Source organism: Hesperophylax consimilis, chromosome 9 (genome assembly GCF_061612785.1).
Source record: "Hesperophylax consimilis isolate HC1 chromosome 9, BYU_Hcon_1.0, whole genome shotgun sequence".
In the NCBI taxonomy this organism is placed as follows: Eukaryota; Metazoa; Arthropoda; class Insecta; order Trichoptera; family Limnephilidae; genus Hesperophylax; species Hesperophylax consimilis.
Genome location: NC_142844.1, coordinates 24,661,813 through 24,689,403, shown reverse-complemented (window position 1 = coordinate 24,689,403; position 27,591 = coordinate 24,661,813). Strand labels below are relative to the sequence as shown.

Sequence of the window (27,591 nt, the reverse complement as noted above, 5' to 3'; positions counted from 1 at the left end):
TGTCGACCAAATCGAGGTCTTCCAATGATCTGTCATTTCGATAGCTATTTGTTTTCCGACAACAAACCTAGTTTGCTCGATTTGTAAGTAAAATGCACAGAAATTACGGTCAGTGGACTATTTTCCAATTGAAGGAAGAATTGAAAGAACGTAATTCCAAAACGTTTGAAGGTTATTAAATACACCACTATTGCTTTTTTATATTGCCAAGATAATTTCTTTTCTAATTTATTAATAGTTATTATCATAATGCGTTTTATTTAAGACTCGAAGACTATCATAAACTTCATAATTTCAATCCGTTGCAGACGAAGATGTCTTGGAAATGGTTACGCCGAAGCCGGAAGATTTTCAAGACATCAACATGGCTTCCAATATTCCAGCACTGACGCGGGAAGAACTACATAAATTCAGTGTTTCCTGGGAAAGTTTGAAGAACACCGACAAAGCGTTAAGTATGTATTCTGAACAATATGTGTTCGAAGTGCACATGAAAATGGCACAACCTATATTTTAGGAAAGTGTGCTTCGGAGTAAAGGAAACATCTTTCTTATGCTGTCTATATACACTATAATTGTAACACTATATTGGAATGCCAATGTGAGTGTGCAGCCGGCAATGCACATTGCAAGCACGTATTTGTAGTTCTACATGGAATAGTAGATTTTAGTGAAAATAAAAAAAAATTTTGTTCAACAAAGTTGTACGAGCATGTTACAAAATTTTCATACACTGAGGAAATATCATCGTGCGCCTATAAAAGCGGAATATCTGCAACTAAAAAAACAGCAGTTGTCTCAACAACAGATCCTTGATTTTGATCCTAGGCCTACTACTTCCATTAAAAACAAAAATTACCGAACTATGTTCCGTAATTTAGCTATAGGATTTTCTGCACATAATTCAAATTTAAGGCACATGCAGATGCTTGCAGCATACGCAAGATGCCAATACCAGCAGCCTTGTATGTTTTTTTAATTACTTTATATTTTAAATACTTTATATTATTGATCATATATCATTCGCATTTTGTATATTATGTAAGCACTTGAATACTGCTTCCTAACACCGTATGCAGGGACACTGGAGGTCTAGATTCGTTCAAACTTAAATGTAGATTCGTTCTTTCAAAAAAATTAGAGTCCTTGCGAGAGCTACAACAACTATATAATATTAGGATGTTTTTTTAATTTTTTATTATCAATATAAAGTTTTTTTACAGGTTTTTTTTTCGAAGTCTGTCTCACTAGGATAAACCTGTGTCGAGACAGACGTATTTGATACATGAATTAATGTTTACATATTTTTTGATACATAAAATATTTCATTACATTAAATGACATTGTGAAAAAGATACAATATAATAAATAATAATAATAAATGATACATTTGTTAATCAGCATCTAGTTGGAGTACATACTTATGTAGGGATTTTTATAAAATTTTTGATCATGGATCTGTCTTGGCTGATGATCCAAGACTTGATGTCTGTTTTATATTTCAAAAAAAATTCGTTCAGTCTAATGGCTAGTGGGAGAGCATTATATAGCCTTGTTGCAAAATATCTAAAATTTCTCTGGCCAAAAGTTGTTTTAGCGAAAGGGATTTGTAAGAAATTATGTCCTTTGGTTCTAGTATCACGAGCAGTTTGGATATTGTCAAAAGTAGTTTTGTGTTTGAAGAGGTATGTTAGTATGTTTTTGGCATAAAGTTGCCTAATGTCCATAACACAGATTTTCCTAAAGATTTCATCCGAACTGCTTGTGATTGGTAGTTTGAGGATAATCTTTATTATAAGTTTCTGAGCTTTAGATATTGGATCAATGGCGGCAGCGTTTGCTCCTCCCCATGCTATGATACCATATTCTATTAAAGATTGACAAAGTGCATAGTAGATTGTTTTGAGCTGGCTTAGGTTGAGAAAGTTGCGAGTTTGTCTAAAAAAGTAAATGAATTTTCTAAATTTGTTTGCTGTAGTGGTTATATGTTGTTTCCACTTTAAATTGCTGTCAAAAATAATACCTAAGTATTTAATTTTAGTTACCTGTTCTAAATAAGGGCAATCACATATTATCGTATTTGTCAGGTTGCAAGCACATATTTTAATTTGATTTTCTGGGTTTCTTAAGGAAGGATTAATACTAAATTCAATGTATTTAGTTTTGGTCACATTCATTGTTAGTGTATTATTGTTTAACCATCTTTTAACCACAGTTATGCCCCTGTCAGCTTTTATGTATACATCATTCCAATTCCAATTTGAAGAGGAGAATCGTATCATCAGCAAAACTTACAATTTTGGCATCTATTTGAAGATTACATAATTCATTTATGTATATTAAGAACAGGGTAGGACCTAAAACACTTCCTTGAGGCACGCCGTAGCTAATTGGTAATTGATTGCTATTGCAGTTGTTGATTTTCACACTTTGCTTTCGGTTTGACAGGTAATCGCTAATAATAGTAAGTTCATCACCATTTATACCAATATTAGATAGTTTTTGTAAAAGTTTAGAGTGAGAGATAGTATCGAATGCTTTGCACAGGTCTAAGAATATTGATATGCATTTTGATCCCTTGTCTAAGTTTTCATTTAGAAAATCGGTAACTGTTGCCAGGGCTTCGGAGGTGCCTTTATTTTTCCTGAATCCAAACTGGTTGAGTGATAGTATGTTATTTTGTTCAAGGTATTCGATTAGTTGATTATTAATAGTTTTTTCAAAGACTTTAGATAGTGAATTTAGTAATGTAATTGGACGATAGTTAGTTATGTCCGCTCTAGAGCCTCCTTTATGTATTGGGATTATGATTCCGTGTTTTAGTTTGTCAGGGAATCGGCCTTTTAGGATGCTTAGGTTAATAAGATATGTTAAGGGAGTGGTTATTTCTGATACAAGTTTTTTTAAGGCAATATTTGATATATCGTCCAAGCCAGTTGAAGACGAGTTTTTTAATGAGTTTATGATCAATCTAGTATCTTCATTTGAAATTTGTTTTAGACTAAAATGCAAGTTGTTGGGCAAATTTGTATTACAGCTTAGTGAACTGGAGTTGGTATGGTTTACATCGATATTTTTTGCGAGTTGTTCACCTATTTTTGAGAAGTATTTATTTGCATGATTAACAATAATATCGGGATTACTAGAAAAACTAAATATTTTATCATTTACTTTTAGTTGTTTTAAGTCATTCGTAGGATTAGGTTGAGAGTGAGTGGCTTCTTTAAGTGTTTTCCAAAGTTTTTTAGGATCATTATTACAATTTTCTATTTTCTGTTTGTAATATATCTCTTTAGCCTTTCTTATTATTTGGGTACAAATGTTTCTATATCTTTTATAAAAGTTTCGAAGTTGTATATCATAAGGATTGTTAATAACGTTTTTGTGGAGTTTGTTACGTTTACGGATAGATTTAATAAAAGTGTGGTTAATCCATGGCTTAATTGGTAAAATATTATTTGGTATATGTTTTATAATTATGTTTGTATGTTCGTTAATGGTAGTCTGTAAGTAATTGATAAAGTACGTCCAGGCGTCTTCTGGATTTGTGGTGTTAAGTAATTCTGACCACGATTTACTCATCAGAGATTGACGAACACAATCATAATTGATTTGAATGATTTTTTTCTTATTTGTTGTGTTTTTATGTTTGTCTTTTCTGTTGCATGTTTGTATGGAAAGAATAGTGGTGTAGTGGTCGGTAAGTGTAGATTCATATACAATAGATATAACTGGGCAGTTGGATTTGACCATGATGTGGTCAATGCATGAAATGGAGTCTAATGTAGCACGTGTGGGAGTGTTTATGGTGCTTTGGAATCCATGGTATGTGAGCGTATTTAAGTATTCTTGGCACTGAGAATGTTCGTTTGTGGGCAGAATATTTATGTTGAGGTCACCAGCAATAATACAATTTTTAATATTACATAATTCAGTTAAACAGTTATTAATTGATTTTAGGAATGGTGAAATATTATAAGAGGATGGAGAACGGTATATTGTTAAGATACATGTGTCATTATTGAGAGTTATTTGCAAACAGTTTGCACCGCTGACTTGGATTTCCTTGACAGATAAACCAATCAGGTCAGTTCTGGTATAGACAACAACTCCATCATTTTGTTTAGTGTGTATTGAAGTGCTGTAGTGATCATACCCTTTCAAAATTTTAGGAGCATAATTTTTAGGTATCCAGCATTCAGTAAGAATAATTATATGAAAAGAGGTTCCAATATTATCAAGTTGTAACAAGAATTCGTCAAAATTCTTGGAAATTGATCTAATATTTTGCTGTAAGATTTGAAGAGAGGATGAGTGTGTTTGTAGTACATTTTTACAGAATTTAGGATTTGACGTCCTATAATTGGTAATACAGTCCATTTTTAATAATATCCATTACAATAAGGGTTTTTCTCTAGAAATAAAAATCTACAATACCATTTTTTTAATGTCACTTTCATGTTTGATTTGAATGATTCCCCTGGACCCTTACGAACAAGTAATTTATTGGCTTTAAACCACACAAATTCGAATTTTGTTTCTTTAGCCTTTTGTTTTGCTTTCCACAGCAATTCCTTATAATAAGGCGTAAGCACCTCACTAAGATAAATAGGTGATTTTGGGTTAAGTATTTTGGCTGTATTTTTGAAAGATAAGACCATATCTCTCGTTTTCTGGTTGTAGAAATTTACTTGCAGTTTATCGGGGGCGTTAGTTCTGCGGACCTGGGTCCTGGTCACAAGGCGTAGATCCTGCTGCAACAATGGCATACCAAGGGAATTGGCTACCCGAAGAACGGCTTCAGCTGGTTGTTCTCCCGGCCGCAATTCAACACCCGCCATTTCCACACAGTCGCAGAGATTATTTTGTTCCATAGTGGCTAGTCTAGTTTCCAGGCTTGAAATTCTTAAGTCATTCTTAGTATTTATTTCACGTAAGGATTGTGTATCTTTTTGTAGGTCTTGTAGTACTTTAAAATTTGATAACAGATCTTCATATTAATTACTTATAAATTCGTTGCTTCTCTTCAGTTCCTTAATTTCGTCTTCGAACATTTTTTTAAGTTCAGTGACCTTTTGGTCAAAATGTTTGGTCAGACGAATAAAGAGAATATCATCATCATCGGTATTTGCAGCCGAGGATGTAGACGGTGATCCTGGTCTGATTAGGCATTTTGGGCATTTCCAAGAAGTTTTATTTTTTTCTGCCATTTTTTAGTATTTGAAATCAGAGATATTGAGGCAATTATTGTGAAATGTTATTTTGCACTTGGTACACGTGAACATATACTCATCTTTATTTATTGGGTTGAGGCAACCTTCACAGTTAAACATTGTGATTAATAATCCTCAACGCCTAAATAATAGTTTTTCGCAAAATTTTAGCACGAAGCGACCTCACTTTTGACCAATAGCGAGATAGGTATATTGTTTTGAATTTTGTTTAATGTTAAACTAATTATGGACACTGGTAAGATGCTCCTAAATTTCACTTAGATACAATCTTAAAACTTAAATAGGTGTTCACTTTTCACTTATCAATATGGGTAGCCACAGAGTAATTTTTAGACCGTTAGGTTTCACCGTATTACACACGATTGCAGTTTTACTTTCACTATTTTATCACTTGACTATTTCGATTATTTTATACTTAATTTGTTTATCACATTTATATTAGCAGCGCGAAACGCAGCGATGACACTGTGAGTAGAGTTTGACACTTTTTTGGTTTTATTACAGTGATTTTGGTGATGTTTTTTTTAGATTTTTATGTAGAGCGTTTGACAGTCGACTTGTAGGTAGGTAGGCTAGTTGACAACGACAAGCTAGTTGCTACAACAACTATATAATATTAGGATGTAAAAAAAAATAAATAAATGCCAAAATAATAAATAATTTATGTATCATGTTAATTATTCGTTGTACTGATATGTTCTTCTATGTGTATAATGTTTGTAAATGTTTTACGACACATTTATATTATGTCTGTAATCTTGTTCTTTTCATATTGACCTCGAGAAATAAAAGAATTTTTTAAATTAAAAGAAACGGTTTTTATTCCAAATAATGTCAGGAATTACTGGTTAAAGTAAGTCAAGTACGTCCCTTAACACCCTGTATATTTGTTTAATACATATAACAAAAGGAACTTCAAAGGGTTAAGTTAGAAATCGTGCGCGCTGATGGATGAGCTCTTCGGGAAGTCGAAATCTAAAATATATAATCTAAAATTTGAACAATATTTACATTAACAGTTTTTGAAGTAAAACTTCTTTACGCACGCTCGACACTTAAACTGGTGCCTTACGAAAAATCACATGCCAACGCTAATCGATGAAACGGTGATCGGAGGAGGGCCTTAATCGATGCAAACAGTGATCGGAGGCGGGAGAAGGAGCTAGAGCTAGCTAACGAGTACTACCGTATTTTAGCATTATATACAGCGTGTACCCGGCATAAGTTAGTGAAGTTTTACTTCACTTGTGTGGTCTAAAACACACAATTTTTTTTTTATACATACAATTTACCAAGCATCTTTATCTATTATACTTGATCTAAAATTACACAACATGCAACATAGAAATATTATATCTGATGAAAGTATTGTCTCGGTATAGTTCATAGGGGATTTCAAAATTTCATATGTTTTTAAAAGTCCTATTACTCTTTCTATGTGCACCCTTTTGCTAGCAACTTTTCTGTCATTTTCTAAAACACTCCTAGTGATTCTGTGACTCCATATGGTGCGAAGATGTCCTGGACATTAAAACCTTTGTCAGCCATAATAGAATCACCAACATCACACAGGGATAAAAGGTTGCTTTTTTCAATGATCTGGCGATCACTGGCAGAGCCTGCATAGCTTGGAGACACATAATTTATGATGCCACTTGGAGTAGCACCGAAAAGTACTTTAACAGTATTTCTGTTTTTATAGGTAGAAAAGGTTGCTTGCTGGGCAGTCGGTAGTGTAGGCCGTTTAATTGGACATTACGTGCCGTCAATCATTAACCTCGTGTTAGGGTATTTGTCTCTAAAATCAGTTGGAGAAAAAAATTTTACGTTTGATTTTGATGTCCAAAGGTTGAGCTCTTTCCACTGCAGTGATATGAATTTCACCCATGTAATAAAAATATTAGAAACGTCTTTAATAGATATAAGATACATTCTTGCAATTTGAAAAAATGTTTTGTGTTCTCAATATCATTAATGTTAAAAAAATGTTCAAATGCATTTATATTATTCGTAGGATTACCATAAAAGTATTTTAAACAGTGTGAGGCTTGTCCTAAGGATTGAAAAACAAACAGCACTTTCTCGTATGACTCTAAACCGGTATAAAAATGAATTGAGGCAGGGTCTTTCTTGTATGTCATTATACTGAACTCAGAGTGTTTTATGGTTCGACTTGAAAATTCTCTTGTTAACCTTTCCTTTTTATTATCTATCTGAGTGTCTTTATCTAGAGTCGGTCTATCACACGGAGTATCAAAAGGCAATATGGCCTCCACTGCCACGTCTTCTATATTCACAGGCAACACCGCGTCTTGTAGATTCACAGGAAACGCCGCGTCTTCTAGATTCACAGGCAACGTCGCGTCTTGTAGATTTACAGGCAACGCCGGGTCTTCTAGATTCACAGGCAACGTCGCGTCTTGTAGATTCACAGGCAACGCCGCTTCATCTCGTGGTTTTGGTTTTGTAGAATTTATATATGTTTTTTCACGTTTCAGATGCCTTTCCAGTCTGTTTCTTAATTCTAAATTACTTCCTTCTACTTTATCCAGGGAAATATTGAAGGAACTACACCTTTCAGTAGCTTTTGCCTGTACAGTACATCTGAAAATAAAATTAGGCTAAACTTCCATACTTGCATGATATAAAATACAAAACGGTCTACGTTAAGAAATAATAATTGAAATAATAATAATTGACCGGTCAGTGGTTGAGTGGGCATAGCGCTTGGGTCTCACCCGAGCGTCGCGTGTTCGATTCCTCGGCTGGCTAAGTCCTCCATCACAACACAAGCAACATTTTCGGCTTTCTGTGGTGGTAGTAGGAGATTTTCAAACATTGTTGGGTTATCCGTGACCCGGGAATGTTTGTCTTTCTTTATTAATATTAAAAAAAAAAAAAAAAAATAACAATTTGATTTTTTTTCCTAAAACACTCCTACTGAAAATTAAATTACAATTACGAGATACACAGACATTGGACGAGAAATGCGAGTAAATTAGATTGCCAACAATGAAGAATCAGCTGCCCAGAAATCTCGTGCCAGGCAGTTTGATAACCGTGTAATAAAATTAATGCAATAATTAAAAATATGGTTAATTTAAAAAGAGGAAATAAGATATTATGTCTACAATAATTATTAATGTTAGTTGTGATTGACTACACTTATATTTACGGTTATTAGGTACGTTTGTTAAATAATGTCAACTGCGAAAGAAGGCAAAATACTGTGTATAAAATTTTGTGCATTCTATGTCAAATGTTTCTTTACTTGTTCATTATACTATACAAGCAGTGGCGTAGCTAGGTAACCAAGGGCCCTGGGGCAAATTCAAAAATGGGGCCCCACTGCTATGTAAACTGATTAGGTTTTATCAAATAAAAATATGAAATATACAAACACTTTAAAAATGCCAAGCTACTTAAGCTCTTTTTTTGTGCACTGCAGACTGCAGGGCAGGTAATAAAAATATTAAACAGTAACAACATAAATTAGGTACAATTAATACTTGGTGTGGGTTTAGCTAATAAAACGAAATAGAGAAGATTCGAGGGTTTATTATATAAAGGTCAGGCCTACCAACTGACTAAATAACAATTATATTTACAATTTTTTCCTAGCTTTACTTTTCGCAAAAGTATCAATGACTTCGTTTAAATCCAGGCTTGATGCGGTTTTGTTTTCAATTGCTATTAGCGATAAATGTCGGAGTCGAGTTTGGCCCTTCTTATTTCTTAAATTATTTTTAATTTGCTAAATGACCTTTCAGCTGCTGCAGGAGTGACAGGAATTGTAAAGAATAATAACATTGCTGTAAATACTTCCGTTAGGTCGCATTCTAGAACTCCATATTTGCTCATTATTTCCTTACATAATTGGTGAACAGTCCATGCTTGAGTTAGTTGAGGTAAAACTAGATGGTAAATATTAATAAATTGAAGTGAAAAACTAGGGGCTATTGTATCTGAATATTTTCTTTGGAATTCGTCACACTTTTGTAATAAAGTTGCTTCATCAACATGTAATAAAAATGTTGGTTTTAGAAAATCGAATATATGACAGACTGCACTCATACCAATAAAACGTGTATCTAATTGAGATATTACTGTGTCTATTACATTATTGAAAATCTCAATTTTAAATATTTTTTCTCGGTTTGGAAATCGGTGATCAGCAGCTAATTCATCAAAATGTTTTTAAACTTTTCTTTGCCTTTTTTCTTGAAAATGTGTATAAATACCATATTTTCTTGCAGTTTCACTGGCTTTGCACTTGAATAATTCGAAATCATTTCTATAAATTTACAACTTTGCTTTGGTATCTGCTAAAACTTTACTCGCCTCGCCCAAATTGATGTCGCATTTTTGTAAAGTTTTGGATGCATAATTGATGTTGTCCAATACACTATGCATGAATTCGCAAAGCAACACGAACTCGAAATTTAGCATTTTTGTTTTAATACTCTCTGCTTCACTACGCTCATCTTTATTAGGACTCTTTAGAATTATTTCTGATAATTTTTATTTATTTATTTATTATTTATTAACGCCCTATCGGGCTTTTACATAGTAAGTTGACAGTATATGTATATAAGTGTAACATGTACATGGATAAAATAGCTAAATATAATTTACTCATAAGGTAATTAGAAAATAATATGGTAAAGTAAATCAAAGTATGAAGGCTAGACCTTTTTTTTAAAGCTAATAAATATTACAAGTTAATACTTGGCAAAAAGGTCTAAAATTAGTTGCCTTTTGAAACTCTCAAAGTTATTAACACCAAATATGTCGATAAGTTTACAATATTTGTTTGCAAGGTGATGAATTCTTGATGAATAATGCTTTGATAATATCAAAATAACGAAGTTTTATTGCAGATATCGTATTGACCCTCTATTTAGTCGTATCCATTATGATGGCAAAAAACGGTGACGCTCTAATTTGTTCTAGTAGATGGGTTTCGAGTTTGGTCCCCAAGCTCTCAATCATTTCATTTTGAATTGTTGCACTCAGATATCTTGTAGATCCTAAAATAATAAAAAAACACAATTTAAAAAAGTCAAGTCAAGTTAAACAGTTAACAAACAAAATAAAACGATAAAAAAAACTTAGAAATAATTATTATTACCTTTGGGCATATCCAAAACTTGCCGCAAAATGTGATCATATCGGGCGACAAGCTCTACAAAGTACAGAAAATTTCCGTGGTATCCTTCCTGACTTAAGTCTTCTTGATGTCCTCTCAAAGCCAAAGAACTCTTTGCTAGGGTAAGTATGATATCGCATAACCTTTGAAGAACCATTTTCCAAAACGATTCTTCTTTGCGAATTTCATTTTCAAGTTCCTTGTCGATAGTATTAGTATCGTTTTTTTTCCAAAATTCATACACAGCACATGCTTCCGAATGGCCACTCGAACAACTGTGTTGTTTAATTCTTTCTGATAAATGCTTCCAATCTCGAATTCCCGTACACCAAACATTATTCCTTTGTGAAGCAAATAACCAGCAGGGTTGACAATAGGCAGCGTCCAGTATTTTGGAATAACACAACCAAAAACGATTAACTGGCCCATATTTAGAACACGAAAAGTAGTACGATTTTGAAAAACACCTATTGTTCTGGTTGATGTCTGTTGGAAAAGGTCCTGAAGGCTGTAAAGGCCCCATATCAAGAATTTGACGTTTTTCGTTATCACTTAATATTTTGTTCGTGAAGTTTCCCAAGTCATAAGAAGATTTGAGGTCTGTGGTTCCTCCAAACCCTCCGCTCTTATGTGTGTCATGCAAACATCATCCACGTTCACATGATCGGCGGCGGAGGTATCTCCAACTGCAATAATTGTCGAATCTTCTTCAGTAGGCTTCTCAACCAACACTGCAGTTACCACATTATTTGAGTCACTATCAATAGAAATATTTTGGCCAGATGTACTTGCAGAAGGCTGACTGAAAAAATTGTAAATTTTGGGCAATTTTTGTTTACTATCTTCTCTTTCTTGGCGTTGTTTGCGTTTAAATGCACCACTGGGTTTCTTCTTTTTATCCATATTTTAATACGCTACAAGTTTCGTTGGGGAATGACGCACATATCACTATCCGTCAAATTGACAACACTGCTAACCTACAGAAAGAATTTAGGGGAATTCCCTAGGCATAACTTTTGAATTTCTCTCAACTGAGTTGTCATGATTAAAGTGGGGTTGCAAGTTGCAACCTGTCATATTTATTTTTTAAATGGGAGAAATTTACAAAAGTTCAGTTCGATCGAGATTTCTGGTAAAGATTCGAGGGCCCCCTGAGCTTGAAGGCCCCGGGGCACTGCCCCGCGTAGCCCCTAGGTAGCTACACCGCTGTATACAAGTACTCTTTATATTATATTGGGTATTCAATTATAGTAAGATATTAATTAAATGAGTCATGTACTTACTGTTATGGTTAATATCATTGACTACATAATCTGTATCCTTGAAATGAGCTTTACAGACTACAGATGTAGGAGTCGGTGCCCATTTTAGACGTCTGATAGAACGAATCCATTTGGCTTTTAAGTCTCTGTCTTTGGGAAACTCGTGCCCACCCCTATATCTACACATAGGAACACTACAACAGGTTGACGGCATTATTGTAATATTTAAAAACACTAAATTGCGTCAAACGGCCTAAAAAATGTATGGGATCTGACCATAAATGAACCTACACCCCATAAATATACCACTCTCTAGATCGATATCTTCGGGCTTTTTGTATGAAACGGAATTATACAGTACTTAACCACAGATATACAAGCAGCATACAAGCAGTACCTACCGTGCGGAGCAGAGCAGTAGACAAGGTAACTCAAGGCCATTTAAAAAAGATGCGACCATAGACAACATAATTGCTCTCAGCCTACTCTATTCATTAACTAGCCCAAAAAAACTATTATAAAAATAAAAATGTCCTTGAAGCAGAAAAATGTCGAAATGTTTTCCAAGGGCAAGGTTCATCTGACTAAGAAAATAAACTTTTACAGTGCATTTCCTTAAGATGAAACTTGTTAATCTGAGAAGAAGAAACCCAAAATGACAAGAAATTTGCAAAAACACTGAAGAAAATTTCCAAAACATGATTGTCCGACAGTACGACGAAGAATTCCGACATTTTTCAGCCTCATGAACTCATGGTTATATGTTTAAAAATCTTTAATTTCACCAAAACAATAAGATAATACAGGATAACACTAATCAATAACATGAATAAGTTTATCGATATAATAAATAACATTTATACGTTGTGGAGGAAGACATATGTCAAGTATGAAGCATTGTTCAAAAAACCGAACGAATAACCTAAAACTGTTAATTCACTTTAAACTTGAACTTACGTAGGTAGGTTGATTTTGTTTGAATGATTTGAAACTGTCAAACGGCAAAATTCGGTCATCTCTTTCTGTTACACGAGTCATTATGGCAGAGAGCGAGAGATCAAACCAATCCTTCTTTTTCTCACCAATGAGATCTGAGCTTTTAGCCATATTATTCGTTTTCTATAAGAATTTTGAGGTGGGCGCGGCGGTTTCAAATGAGTTTCAAGGCCAAAGCTTAGTTAAATGCCCCTGCTACACCCTGACACATCCCTGACAGAACACAAAAAGTTGGACCGGTAGAACATTAGCGCCTCTAGCGACCAAAATCTTGCGAAAACGGCCCAGTAGTGAGCGGTTTATTTATGTTTGGGTAAATTTTAGAGATGTTCCGACTAGTCGGCGACTAGTCGGTAAAGCCGACTATCCGGCCACTATTGTAGTCGGCGATTAGTCGGCGACTAATCGGCAAAGAGCGCCGACTATCCGGCTTCTTACGTTGTATGTATTTCTCAATAATATGAATGCGGGGGAACTACATGAAATAAAAACCTTGATTATATATATTTTCTTTTTATAATCAGTCTTATACATTAAAAAATGTAAAGCAATCTTTCCTTTGGTAATCACTTTTTAAAATTACTTGCTTGTAAAGAAAACATAATTATGACATTTATTGAACAAAATTAGTATCTATCCTAATTAACATAAAAAAACAACATAATATCTTCTTATCTTCAATGAACATTTATAAGTATTTCTTATTATTAAAATAAAAAGTAGATTTTTTCAATTAACAAACTCAGTTATATGTATTAAATCAAGATTGTATGTACAAGATGCACAGTAATATATGTATATATTATATATATATATATCCGAAAATTCTAAACATGAACTGTTTGATAAAAACAAAAAAAAATGAAAAAAACATATTTCTTATAACCATACCTACATAATCTAATCAAATCAAAGTCACAATTGTGACAACCAAAAATATCATAATCTCCTTATATTTTTTATAACTTATATTTTTTAATTAAGGGTAAATTATGATGTAAGGAGACTAAAGCTTCTGCCTTTCTGGTAGCAATCGATTTCTTTTTGTTTCATATATGTTTCCGGCCTCTGAGAACAGCTTCTCACTGTAAACAGAACTTGCGGGACAGCAGAGGTACACTTTGGCCATGCGCGACATTTCAGGGTACCTAGAACTATCCCCGAAACCGTAATCGGCTTAGCCGACTAGTCGGCCGACTAGTCGGTCTTATTACAACCGACTAATCGGCTAGTCGGCTAGTCGGCGAAAGTCATAATCGGCACATCTCTAGTAAATTTATGATCCAATATCTATGGTCGTTCGTGGTTTATTTATGAATTATGCTATGGTCAAAGTCAGTCAAATTTGCTGTCAGATGATTCGTTTATGAGCGGTGTATATATGGATGATTCTGTTAATTATTTGAAAAAATAAGTGCAGTAGATATTGATACTATAAAACAAGGTTTGTCTAAAGAAAAAAGGTTTTCTCCCCATTGTGATACATTTGAAACGTGATCTCTTTTCAAACATTATTTCAGTGATTATCTCGTTTTAAGTTTGGATACGTCGTCATGAAAATGTCGAGATTATAGATAATATTATCATGGTTTTCGTGTTGCATGAAAGGCTTGTATCGGTTTCGCACGAATGAATTCTCGTTATTTACACGATTAGATACCGCGTATACCGTTTATCATTAAATACACAAATTGTTTTCACATTTCATACACTGACTAAAGATGTTTGAGAACATTGTGAAATGTATTTTTCGCCGAGATCTTGTATGGGTAACACGATGCTATACCCAACTTACTAAAGTGCCCAGTATGTGGTAATCGTACTAAATTCGTAAACTATTCTATGACCATGTTTAAATCTTGTGTCAGTATGTTTTGTTTCGGCGATATTTGGTCGAAAGGTAAGAAAGTAACTTTGCCAGTCAGATGAAAGCCACGGACCTCTTCCCACAAAAAGTTAGGGTAAAGGTTACGAATTCCGCTTCACGGTAAATATGGAATGTTTACTTTGAATTAATAATTGAATTTAGTTATATTATTACTAAAAGTTACTATAAATGTTGGGGAACCTTTAATAGCGCATGCTCGCGTCCCCTTTAGAGTTATATCCCAGTTTTCAAGTAGTTTGTGGGCTACGCCAGGTTTGTATAGACTGGTTTGTGATTTAATTCTAATACGATATTATGAATATAATCCAACTCTTGATATGAACATAGTCGCCGTAGGCTGCGACTATAACGGCGCCGCATACTAATTAACATATCGCGTAAGTGACTTAATAAACGAAATTAAAATTAAAAGTGCGTATTTTTCCGTCTCCCCCGACATAATAAATCATGTTTTCAATTAATAAAGCTAAATCCATTTATTTGTAAGTGAAATATTGTGTATTAAGAGTGAAGCGGAATAAGAGAAAAATAATAAAGTTAGGGTCGGCGGGGCTAAGAACTTCCATAATTTCAAAATATCGATGAGCGTGATTGTTTATAACAATTTACGAATGTTATTTTATATCAGGTTATTTATGTTTACTATTTTAGGTAAAATGTTAGTAGGCAAATCGAGTAGCTCCCCAGAGGATGGTCCCAATACGAGTGCCATTAGCGAAAAGAGTCCGTCCCGCAACTCGCCAGATATGTTTGAGGATTCTCAGGAGTTGATGGAGGTTGATACGCTTCCTGTCAGAATTATCGAGGCTTCAGGTAACAATTCTTTTCACTACAATTTACTAATAGTGCTGTGATATTAACATTTTAATCTGATATTGGACTTTTATGCTGATAATATTATTTTGATTTATATCTTTTTTAGTTATTCTTTGATCAGGTTGTTATTATTTAAGGCTAAACAGCGAATATGCCCACATAAATAAATATTAATAGCTGAAGTCCCTGGCGTTGCCCGGACTTTAGTCCGCTTTTAGAGGTGGGGAATGGATATGGGGTAGCTTTTAGAGGTGGGGAATGGATATGGGGTAGCTTTTAGAGGTGGGGAATGGATATGGGGTAGCTTTTAGAGGTGGGGAATGGATATGGGGTAGCTTTTAGAGGTGGGGAATGGATATGGGGTAGTTTTTCGAAATCTCCTGTAGACTTCCTCTTGTTTAGAAGGTCGATTGTGCATAATTTCACCAATATCAGAATTTTTATTTAATTTCTGAATTTATTTATTGAAATTTAATAAAATTACATGAATATTATTTATTACAATTATAGTTAGTCCAACAAAGCTGTCACATGACAGCTTATCTGTAGGTTCTACCAAATCACAATTTCTTAATATTTAATACAAAATATAACATTTCTAAGTACATTAACGATGGGTTGTTTCGCAGAATTTTAATAATTCATCAAATTTCAAAGTTAATATTCTAGTTCTGTGAGAGTTCTATTCAAGTTATGTTAGTATCCAGTTACTGTGAACAACTGGCCCATGAAAAAATAATAACAGAACTCGTATATAACTTTCACAAAACTTGAATTTTAACACTGAAATTTGATGAATTATCAAAATTCTGTGAAGCAACCCGTCCTTAGTGTTTTAAAGCTACATTAATCCTAATCAAAGAAATAGGTAGGTATATTTAGCCTTATTATATGTACATGCAGATAAATATTTAGGTAGGTACATTAAGATACGTATGGATCGCTCATTTATTAACCACAGCTTTGTCATTTTGGGGCAAGGTCTATCATTATCCTCCAAATTTAGTTTTTATTAAGTTTGTTAAAAATATCCGTTTCCAAGTATTAAGTGTTGAGCCTTCATCTTCTTCTTCAATGGCGCTACAGCCCATTTCGAGCCTTGGCCTCCTTTAACATGAGCCTCCACCGCCCTCTGTCCTCGGCCGTCGTCTTCCAATCTCCAACATGGAGTAGTCCTCTGGCATCTTTTCTGACATCGTCCTCCCATCTCAGCCTAGGTCTGCCCGCCTTTCGTTTGCCTCCCGGGTGTCCTGTTAGAACCTTCTTTGGTACACGTGTGCTTGGCATTCGGTGCACATGTCCGGCCCATCTTAGTCTTTGGAGCCGTAAATGAGTAGAGAGTCTGGGAGCTTGGTAGATGTCATATAGCTCCTTATTGTGGCGGATTCTCCATGCCTCTCCCTCTCGCACCGCTCCTAAGATTCTTCGAAGTACCTTTCTTTCGAAGGTGTCCAGCCGTTCCGCAGACTTTGCTGTCAGTGTTCCCGCCTCACATCCATAGGCCAAGACCGTTCTAATAATTGTTTTATACAGGGTTATTTTGGTTTTCCTATGGACGTTTCGGGATTTGAACACTGGCAGCAACGCGAAGTAAGTGTTGTTAGCGGCTGTGATGCGCTTTCTTACTTCTACTGGGTCTTCGTTGTCCTGCGTTATGATGGAGCCCAGGTAGGCAAACTCTTCGACCACTTCAAAGTTATAGGAGTTTTTAAAATTCACTTTATCTTTTATTCTGCGGTGTGGGGTTCTGGTTTGCATCATGATTTTAGTTTTGTTCTCATTGATTTGCAAGCCCACCTCTCTTGCTGCAGTCTCCAAAGGGTCAAACACCTCTCTTACAGCCTGTAAGGATCTTCCGACAATGTTAAGGTCGTCTGCATATCCAACTATTTGATTGCTTTTGTAGCAAATGTTTGAGTCGGTAGCAATCATTGTCTTTCTCACGACGTGCTCCAGAACAATATTGAAAAGAGTGGGAGCTAAGCCATCACCTTGTTTCAGCCCCTGGGAGACGTTAAAATCCTCCGTTGTTTCACCTCCTATCCTTACTCGACATCGTGAACCAACCATCGTTGCTTTTACAAGCTTGACTATTTTGGGCGGTATACCAAAATTTAGGAGTATTTCATATATTTTCTCCCTATCTATACTGTCATATGCCTGTTTGAAGTCAAGTTGAGCCTTCATACTTACTTAATATTCACACTTGTATAAGAAAACAAATCCACAGACACTCTTTATGTAATTTATAAATTTAAACTAAACCAAAAATGATTTGATCTTTTCAACCATTTTTGTTTTTACATTCTTAAATATTAAGTTATTTTCTCCCAAACTTCCAGGAGAATCTTCATCGACCGCTAAAAAACTGAAGCTTGCCGAAACCTGGTGCGGCGTCTCCATGACCGAAATTTACCAGGGCCCCACGCCGTGGAGTGCCCCCGAGTTCCCCCCGGTGTCCCCGGCCTACAACCACTCTGTACTTTACCACATTTCCTGGTCTAACGTTGCTATGGATGTCAAGAAACCACCCGTGCCCCAACTGGGTAAAGACCTTTGGGATAGGGAGCACGTCCGGATGCCCTGTTCACCACAAAGCCTTTATCCCATTGAAACGGTAAGATTATTAAATTTGGTTCTGTTGCCAAACAACACTGAAGAAAAAAAACCATACCAAACCTAACCTGAAACAAACCTAACATAACCCAAACTAACCTAACCTATTCTTTTATTATGTTCTGTTTTATCCGGTTTCAATGAAATTTTGTAATATGTTTAGTATTCGGAATTGACACTAAAGCAAAAGACCAACGTCTATGAACATTTTATTGACTGAGCGTTTGGCATTTCATATGTCTGTAAATTGGTTTTTTTACGTTACATTTCGAGTTTCGAAAATCTGCTGCATTCACTTTATTATTCAAGCAAACCTTACTTTGACTGAGCTATTCAATAATATCAAATATCTTATAATATTTACACACGTCAGGCGGGAAAGGTAGTTCTACCCATTCGGTCGATTGATGCTTACTGGCGGGAAGGGTAGTTCTATCTTTTGCGCCGGCCTCATTTCAATGGCAGATGAATATTATATAACAATCTCTTTGTAAAAGTCCCAACTATATGTACATAATTATCGAATCGTAATGCAAGTCTTCTTTTTATATTTATCTTTGTGTCTTTCATTTACATCGGTATTTCAAGAAAAGGATAGTATATTATTTGTTATTGTAATGATTCAATTCCTGGAATGAGGGTTTTCATGACCGTGAAACACGATTCGAATCTCTATCTCTGTTTCGCCCCACTCAACTACTATGTGCAAGCGAGCGAGAGATGTCGGGCGTATTTAAAGAAAGCAGGTATGGCCAAATACTGATAAGCGGACCGTAATAAACATATTACAAGATTTATTGGGTTGCATTTCAAATAGTATTTGATTTTCGTTTATTACTTTTATATGTAGTATGCTGAGTTACTAGGTAGAAATTTTTACTAAAATATTTTAATTATTTTCGATATAGCGATTTAAAACAAATCAAAGATATTCCCGTGGGACCTTTATTTTCGTCCGGAGACAACTTAGTGCCAGCGCAAAAAATAGCCGCCACAAATGTGTTAATAATATGTCCAATTGGTGTAGCATGTTGACTTTGACATTCCTTTCAATGGCGGCAAATTGAATTTATTTAGTATTTGGTGGCGGTGTTTTGCTCTTTCTCATTTGTATTTTAATCGATTTTGATTAAAATAGTGGGTTCCCTGGTTCAGTTTACGAACAAACAGCACAAACACTCCCAAGTCGTTTTTCAAGGTGCCAAAAAACCTTTACAGGTTAGAGTTATTTGTTTCCTTAAATCCTAGCAAATAAAATGTTCTTCATTATGTAAAACATGGATAAAACCATGGAAATATAAAATTTTAAGGTTAATTCAGCAAAGCTGTGTTAGTTCCATGTAGCATTCTGTGTTCAAGTTGATGTTATGATCATTGTCAATGTTCAAAACACATTTTTGTATTTTTTTTTATGTGACACCTCACAAGAGCGCCCCGGTCTGTTCAGTGTAAAGGTAGAGAAGCTATGTCGGCAGCCGGTTGGGCAGCCTTGTGAGGTGGGTTAAGGTAGGGGCTGTAGGATATGATTTATTAATGCGGGTCTTGAAGAGGCCTGGATTATATGAAGGAGGAAAAACAGATTTTTTTTATGTTTTGAATATATTGATAGTATATATTTTTATACATTTAAATTATTAAATATATTGATATCTTTTTGTAAAATTTCTCGCATAGAAGGATTTTATTACCTTTCTAATCCATCAAAGACTGAGTTCATAGCCGCTTTAATATTTTTTAATGTATATGCAATAAAAGCAGTAAGAAGGCATGTGGGATATCTAATTTAATTAACGTAAAATAAAGAATATAATTTCACATAAAATCCATTAAAATGTATGAGAGAAAACCAAGGCGCTCAATTCATGCCACTAGGATGCGCTAGTGTAGCAGGTTGCCATCAGAATGTATGGAAATAATAATGGAAACCTCAGAAATTGGAGTTATTACTAATATTATGGGGTATTTGGTATAATGGTACCAATCTAGAAAGTTTGAAAAAAGAATTACATAGTAATGTTTCTTTGGACAAATTGTATAATTCCTTATTTGAGATAAAAAATGAACATAAAATATTACTCGTTTTGTAATTAAGTAGGTAGGTATGTACCTACTTACAAATATTATGATTTCTGAGGAAATTTTGGTTTTGATTTATTAAATAAGAGGAAATTAGAAACATTTTTTGGATGCGAGGTCTACTGTTCTACAGAACTCTAGTATTGACTGTTTATATGTCAATGTGCAGTGCTATGTATGCACTTGGAATAATATGCTGATGTTTTACGAAAAGTACATGCCATTCTGACTGTTTTATCGCAAGAGATTTTTAAGCTAGCCTGAATACCTTTTCGGTAATGAATTAACAACTTTCTGCAAAGAGAATTTTTTCTTTCTTGAATTGTTACTTTAATATAATATTTTTTTTAGAAATCTGGCAAAACAACAATCCGCAATAGATGGGAAATTATAAATGAGGCGCTTTCACAACCCATCGGTAATTCATACGAACTAGAAACTGCAATATTAAAATACAATCATAAATACAAGACCCAGTGGAAATTTAGTGCATTGCATACACTTTTTAATGATGTAAGTTTTTGTGGTATTTAATTTTTATCTCTTATTCTTCTTACATTGTAAAATAATATTACTGTACCGGATCAGATCGTGGCGGAGCGTACAGACTCGTCCAGGCTCTCAGAATTCTAAAATTTGTGTGATTTCACAAATTATTAATAAAAAATAATAAATAGCAAATTTGCGGCACGTTCTAGAGTGGAAGAAAATCTCTGATCGCCCTGATGTAAGGCCACCATTTTTCAATGGCTTTATCCGTGTGTTGCATCCGAAAATGCTTACGAATTACAGCTTCAGATGCACTTGTATTGAACTGTAAATAAATTTAGACTAAACTTAATGAAATGGTGATTTCTAGAATTGGGTAATAGTATGTGTAAGAAAGAACAAGGTAAGGAAAGAAAACGGAATGACCAATTACCACTGTATCTCTGCAAAGAAGTACACAACACAATATGGTAAGTTCCACCCCGATACCTCGAGATAATTACCGCCACAAAAAAGCGAATGAGTACTTAAAACTATATTATGTATTTTGGATGTAGTCAAATTGTAATTTTTTTAACTTAAAAACGAGATTATGTTAACGAAAAACAGTAACAACTTGTTTCCAAGGAAGTCCCAGTCCTTCAGTTTTCAAAATAACCGCATTCGAATTTTAACTATTTATTTGCAATTGTCATGTTCCATAATTCAAATAGTTTTCTAGCTGTTATGGTTATGGAGAGTTAGGAACTGGATGACATCCTGGAGGAACCAAGCATTTTCTCATTTCAATACCAAACACCATGTTTGGTGATCAGATCTGAATAGTTAAGTTTTCCCACCTTCCTCTTTCCCATCTCCTTCCCCTCCCCACTACCTTCAGCCTCACAACATTCCCCAATTGGGGATGCCATAACCTCATTGGCTCCAGACGGTTGGGAGCAGTTGGGACTCTTGTGCATTATTCACATTAAAAAATGGTAATTTTTTTATTATTAATTTTTGGGAAATGGACAGTTTACATTTATTTCAGTTTGTACATAAGTATTATATAGCCAAAATAAAACCAATTATGGATATCCTCCTTGTGACTTTACCTATACTGAGACAGCATAGTACGGAATAAGTAAATTAAATTTGTAAGAAAGGAATATGAATTCAAAAATTTATACAAAACAACAGATTATATAAAACAAAAAAAAACAAAACAAAACATTTATAATAGAAATATAAACAATAGAGACATAACATTATTCACAAACCATAAGAGAAATATTCCTTTATGAACCTCTTGTATTTGGTATGTTCGCAATTGAAAATATCCACCTTGGATAATGCGCTATTGTAATTATTGCATAGTCTGTTCAGGCAAGAATTCTGCTAATAAGGCACTAAGATAAGATAGAGTGAGGAGTTTGCAATAAATACAGGGGTACTAGCCTCCACCAATCACTCTCATTCGGACCTTCTCCAACTGCACTACTCTGCCCCGACTGCTGTCCTCTGGATATTCCGCACTGGACTTGGTCTTCCTAATTTTCCTGCTCCTTGGACCCCCACCCTTTTCCCCCTCTTTAATAATAATAATAAGAGAGTGTTTTTCCAGAATGTATGCAGGGGTAGTGCAATGCCATACATTCCATATTTTAAAATAACAGACAAATAATAAGAATACACAGATAGGCAATGCGGAATAGAAGTGAAAAATGTGTGCAAGTAGCCGTTTGTGGAGGATATTTGAACATCTCCAATACAGTTAGTTCCACCGCGATACCTCTAGTTAATCATTACCACAACTAAATGAAAAATACTTAAAAACGAAATTATATACACAAACAACACCAACAATTTGGTTTGGCAATACATAGTCCCAATCCTTCTTCTTTTTTCAAAACAACACTCAAAACATTTTTACTATTTTTTTGAAATTGTTCCAAATTTCAAATAGTTTTCCAGCAAGGTGATTGTTACGGAGAGGTAGGAACTGTATGACATCCCGGTAGGAACAAACCAGATTCTCATTTAAAGACCAAACACTAGCAATGCCACCAATTCCAATGTTAAGTGTGTTAAGTTGTAAAGAAGTGAAGGTGAAATATTTTTTTGTAAAGTTTAGTAAGTTAATGTTATCTGTTTTCAGTATTTATCGGAAGAGGAGACTGAATATTTCTTTACTTCTACATTGCCAGCCATGATTGAATTGGCCTTAAAATTACCTCAACTGATTCCTAGTCCAATTCCCTTGTTAAGGTGAACAATTTTATATTTTATAAAATATGGATAACGTTGATTTTGTAAATCATATTAAAATCAATATTATTGTATTTTTTAAATCATTTTTTCAGGCAACGCTTTAACCGGTCCGTTTCATTAAGTCAGCAACAAATTGCCTGCCTTTTGGCAAACGCTTTTTTCTCCACATTTCCACGAAGAAACAGTAATAAGGCCAAGTCAGAATACAGCACATATCCCGATATAAACTTCCATAGGTGATTATTGTACTCCTTAAAAATATATGTACTAATTTATTATACAATTTTATGGTACCTACCTGCCTAAAAGAAAGATTGAAAAAAAAATTGTCATTGAGATACATAGTGACATTGATTTGGACAAATTGTATAATTTTAGTTATGCACTTGCGGGGCAACTTAAACTGGTTGCTCACGGCGCAACTCAACTTTACGATTTCACAAATTATCTAAGCTTGTTTATCCATAGAATGAAGAAGAACACTTCAGCCATCTGTCACAATCAATCATATTGCATTTAAAAATGTCTGCAGAATCAAGTGATGATGAAGCCGCCATTTTTTTTTTTCTTGCATGTAGTCGTAAATACACAGGAACTTTTCAACATCCTGAACGAATTTAATGTTTTCCTGCTCTGACATATCGTAATCTGACAGCTCTTGAGGCATAGACAAATTGCAAATTTCTTGAAAACTGGCAACTGAAAACTAATTTAGTCAGTAGGTATTACCTACTTACAAATCTTACAGTTTTAGAGGGAATTTTGATTTATTAAAAAAGAGAAAATTAGAACCACTTTATTGGACACAAACTGCTGTTCATAGAACTACTAGTATTGTCCCCACATAAGTATGTTATTTAACATTCTGTCTCGTAATAATTGTTAAAGAAGGAGTCGTTCCATCACTGTGTGACTTTCCAATTTAAAATGTAGATGTTTACTATGGAGAGTCATTTTATAATTTATCAACCATTTTTGGTTATAAATGTTAGAATACCTCTTGTTTTCAGGTTATTCATGAGTAGATCTGATTCAGTATTAGAAAAATTGAAATGCATATGCAATTACTTCAGAAGAGTCTGCAAACACGGTGAGTAAATCCTTACAATAAACATGGTAACTGGAATTAAAATATGTACCCCGGTTTTTTATATATATACCCACCCTTTCAACACTATTTGTATCATGACATAGTAGTTATGCATCAGAACCTGTGAAAGTGACCCGTGACATCGCCAGTCAAAAAGCCTACGGTGTTTTTTCAACCGGCTCTGTATTTTGTATGGGAGTCGAGTAGTTTTTTATTATTAAGATTACCTGCTCTTAATATTTAAGAATAATATGTAAAATGTAAGCATCTCGTCCCTAATGTTGTTGTATTGAAGTGTAAAAATGCATTTTCCCTATAAAAAGTTCTTCTCGCAAAAAACTCAATTCTTGAAAAACTAATGACGGTGATGGAAAATATATAATTCCATTATTAGTGTTTTACTTAATTTAAAAACTAACTAACAATGTAGCGAATACCCAGTTTTTTTTATAAAAAATGTTATGATATTTGTAAAAAAAACTATTATTTAATTCAGCCAGATTCTGTCGGATTTTACTGTCTGAAAGGCTGATCTATATGAATATATTTTTCACTGCAGTTATCTGTTGTTCCGTAGTAACTGAGTCCTGAACTAACTTGACCGTTAGGCATTTCTTCTGTTTGTAAGTTCCGTTTCAAGATGGTGTCCGTTTTAATGTTTTAGTAAACATTCTTTTTACAAATGTGAAATCGTCGTACTTATTTGGACTTTCTTATTCGCATTTTTCCAATATTATGGTACCTGCCTGACTGAAGAAAGTTTGAAAAAAGAATTATCACTGAGATGTGTCTAGATTGTACATATTTGTACAAATTGCATAATTCCTTATTTAAAAATAATAAATGTTACATTACAAATATTTTAGGGTATATAATGAAGTAGTTGAGTATTTAAGTACCTACTTATAAATCTTTTGAAGAAATTTTGGTTTTGTTTAATTCATTAAATAAGAGAAAATTAGAGTCCACTGTTCACAGAAGTACTAGTATTATCCTTGTATAAGTATGTTTAATGTCCATAACTTGTATCTTTAGATACTGGGAGTGTTAGGTTAGGTTCTAATCTTGCATGTTTATATGTACCATTTTAGTACCCTGTGGGGTTATGACATTTACTCGGAGGACAGTTGAACCTTCCAAATGTCCGGAATGGTCGAAATCTAAAGAACTTATCGGATCTGTCCCTCTTCACATTGAATCCAATGGAACTATTGAATCTGATGGCATTGGACTGTTGCAGGTTGATTTTGCAAACAAGTAAATATAATACATACTGACCGTGGTTTGGTAAAACCTTTCAAGCCACAAAATGAAAACTTTGCAGGAGTCGATAAAACGAAATATTGCATAAATTTAGTTTTAAGTATTAAAAATGCCGTAACAAACAGAAATTACTTTATCATGTTGTGCTTTGAAGACTATTCCAAATGAAACCACTGAAAAGTAATATGTATTCCAAAAAATGTGGCTTGAAGGGCTTTACCAAAACACAGTCGAATTATAATAAAAATAATAAATTAAAAGAAAAAAGTATTTCAAAACTTCACTTTTATTTTTTTTAAATATACTAACATATAACTTTAAATTTTCACATTTATTTGTTTACTAATACATCTGTCTAATAAGGGTTATGTATTTTCACAGGTATTTGGGTGGTGGTGTTTTGGGCCAAGGATGTGTACAAGAAGAAATAAGATTTGTGATTTGTCCCGAGTTATTAGTCTCGATGCTCTTCACAGAAGTATTGACTCCCACAGAAGCTCTCCTCATGATTGGTAAGCTATAATTATAATGTTTATGTAAATACATTTAGAAAAACACAAGCACGCTTTGTTTCGCCGAAATTCAAATGTAACATTGTCATCAAATGGCTATTCAGCGGCATTTTGTTTTTTGACAGTTGAAGGTCCTCATTATATTGGGACCTTTCAAATATTGTTGTGTTCGTACAAACAGGTCTCCAACTCGTCTTGGAAAGTGTTTATAATTAAATGGTTCTTTTAGATTAATCAGGGATTTATTAATACTCCACCTATTATAATGGTGACTCGATAGTCGACCTAACTAGAATCTTGCTAATTGGAATCTGAAACAGTAAGTTTCTCTGAGATCCTTACCACTGGCCCTGGCGACTACTGGCCACAGGCTCCATCTTGCGGACTTCCACGCAAGCTCTATGCACTGCCATCTGTGCGTGCATCTATGAAGCTCTTACTTCCCAACAAATTTCTTTTTTCAAACGGCAATTTGATGACTTTGTCACACGTGAATTTCTGCGAAACAACTGGGCCTTATATATTTTTTTCTAATTTTTGTTAATAAATTAATTAGGTATGTAGAGAAAATAAAAACAAGTATTCTTATGCCTTAAGGCGAAATAGGTAGACTTGACCTGAAATTTGGCATTTTTGAGGCCACTTTTAGACGTATGGACACTTTTCTAGAAAAAAACACAAATTGATTTCGAAAGATCGTTATTTTATCTTGTAAAGTAAGATGTAAAATTTTGAAAAATGATATTATTTTCATATCATAATAAAGTGTTACCGTTGGACGATGCGCAGATTTGTTGCATTTTCAAAGGTGAAGTTGTATTATACAACAAATATTTCAAATCATTGAATAATAATGTATAAACAATCAATAAATTATCTATCATATGTATGTATAAGAATTTTGTTTTTATTTCAAATAAAATTACTAATAAATAAATCCGAGCACGCGTTTTGTGACGAAAATCCCTCAATTGGACTATTTATTTATGGTCTTACAAATTGGTATAGTTCAGATTTTTTTAGAAAAATAATTTACCAAGACATAATTGAAACATTAGAAATAATTTATGACCAAAAAATATATTCTTAAAGTATATAATAATAATTAATTTCGATTCGCGTTTGTTGTTTGTGTCTTGCCCCGGCGCAAGCCGAAATTTTATCATTCCCCGCTGCGACAGGGCGGCGAGCGGACGTCTATTCCACGCCAGTCTACTTGATAACATTTTAAAGAAATTCCTCGCTTAAAAATGAGGAGGAAAATACCCTCGAAAAAAAGTTTTATTAGATAGCACAAATTACGACATCAAAAACGTACGTGGGAGATATATTTTCAGAAAAAACAAAGGTTAGTGATATTTAATTATCCGTGTACATTGTTCGTACTTATATGCTACAGGGTCGTTCGAAAGAATCAGTCAGAATAAGCACATATTTTTTATAACATTTGGCGATAATTTTGTGTTGTTTAATTTCCAGGGAAAAGAATCAACTATGGACAGGAGTTTATGTCTGTTATCGTTTTTTCATGTATAAATGTTAAAACTTATGCCAAAGTACGTGAAACTGTTTGTGATTGGTAGTTAAAAAGTGACACGAACCAAATGAATTTCGATTCGTGATGTGCGATTCAAATCATTTTTTTTGTTCATAATTTCTATTTTATTGTCCAATTCACTATTACATTGGTATAATTCAACAAATTTAATGTTTTTTGTGTTACTTTTTGTCAGTTTCATAATGTCATATTGTGAATTGAGCTTCTTGTTTTAGGAAAAAAAAACAAGGTTATTTTTGACATACAAACCTATGATTTTTACTCGTGAATTTAATAACATTTCGAAAATTAGACGAGTCAGGTCGCTCCGTTAATCATGAAAACAAATACATGAAAGCGATACAATATTATGCAATCGCATAACTACATATGTAGGTAGGTACCGTAGAAAA

General features: G+C 34.0%; 1 protein-coding gene across 1 annotated transcript in view; it reads left to right on the top strand.

The window, feature by feature from the left end:
- Positions 1-27,591, top strand: part of Parg (Poly(ADP-ribose) glycohydrolase) — a 60,523-nt gene that overhangs the window by 27,024 nt on the left and 5,908 nt on the right. Inside the window, exons 4-11 of the mRNA XM_089635796.1 lie at positions 15,181-15,342; positions 17,688-17,962; positions 20,389-20,550; positions 22,664-22,773; positions 22,869-23,012; positions 23,787-23,866; positions 24,958-25,123; positions 25,511-25,641. Of these exons, the coding sequence (XP_089491922.1) occupies positions 15,181-15,342; positions 17,688-17,962; positions 20,389-20,550; positions 22,664-22,773; positions 22,869-23,012; positions 23,787-23,866; positions 24,958-25,123; positions 25,511-25,641 (1,230 nt within the window). The remainder of the gene's footprint in view (positions 1-15,180; positions 15,343-17,687; positions 17,963-20,388; positions 20,551-22,663; positions 22,774-22,868; positions 23,013-23,786; positions 23,867-24,957; positions 25,124-25,510; positions 25,642-27,591) is intronic.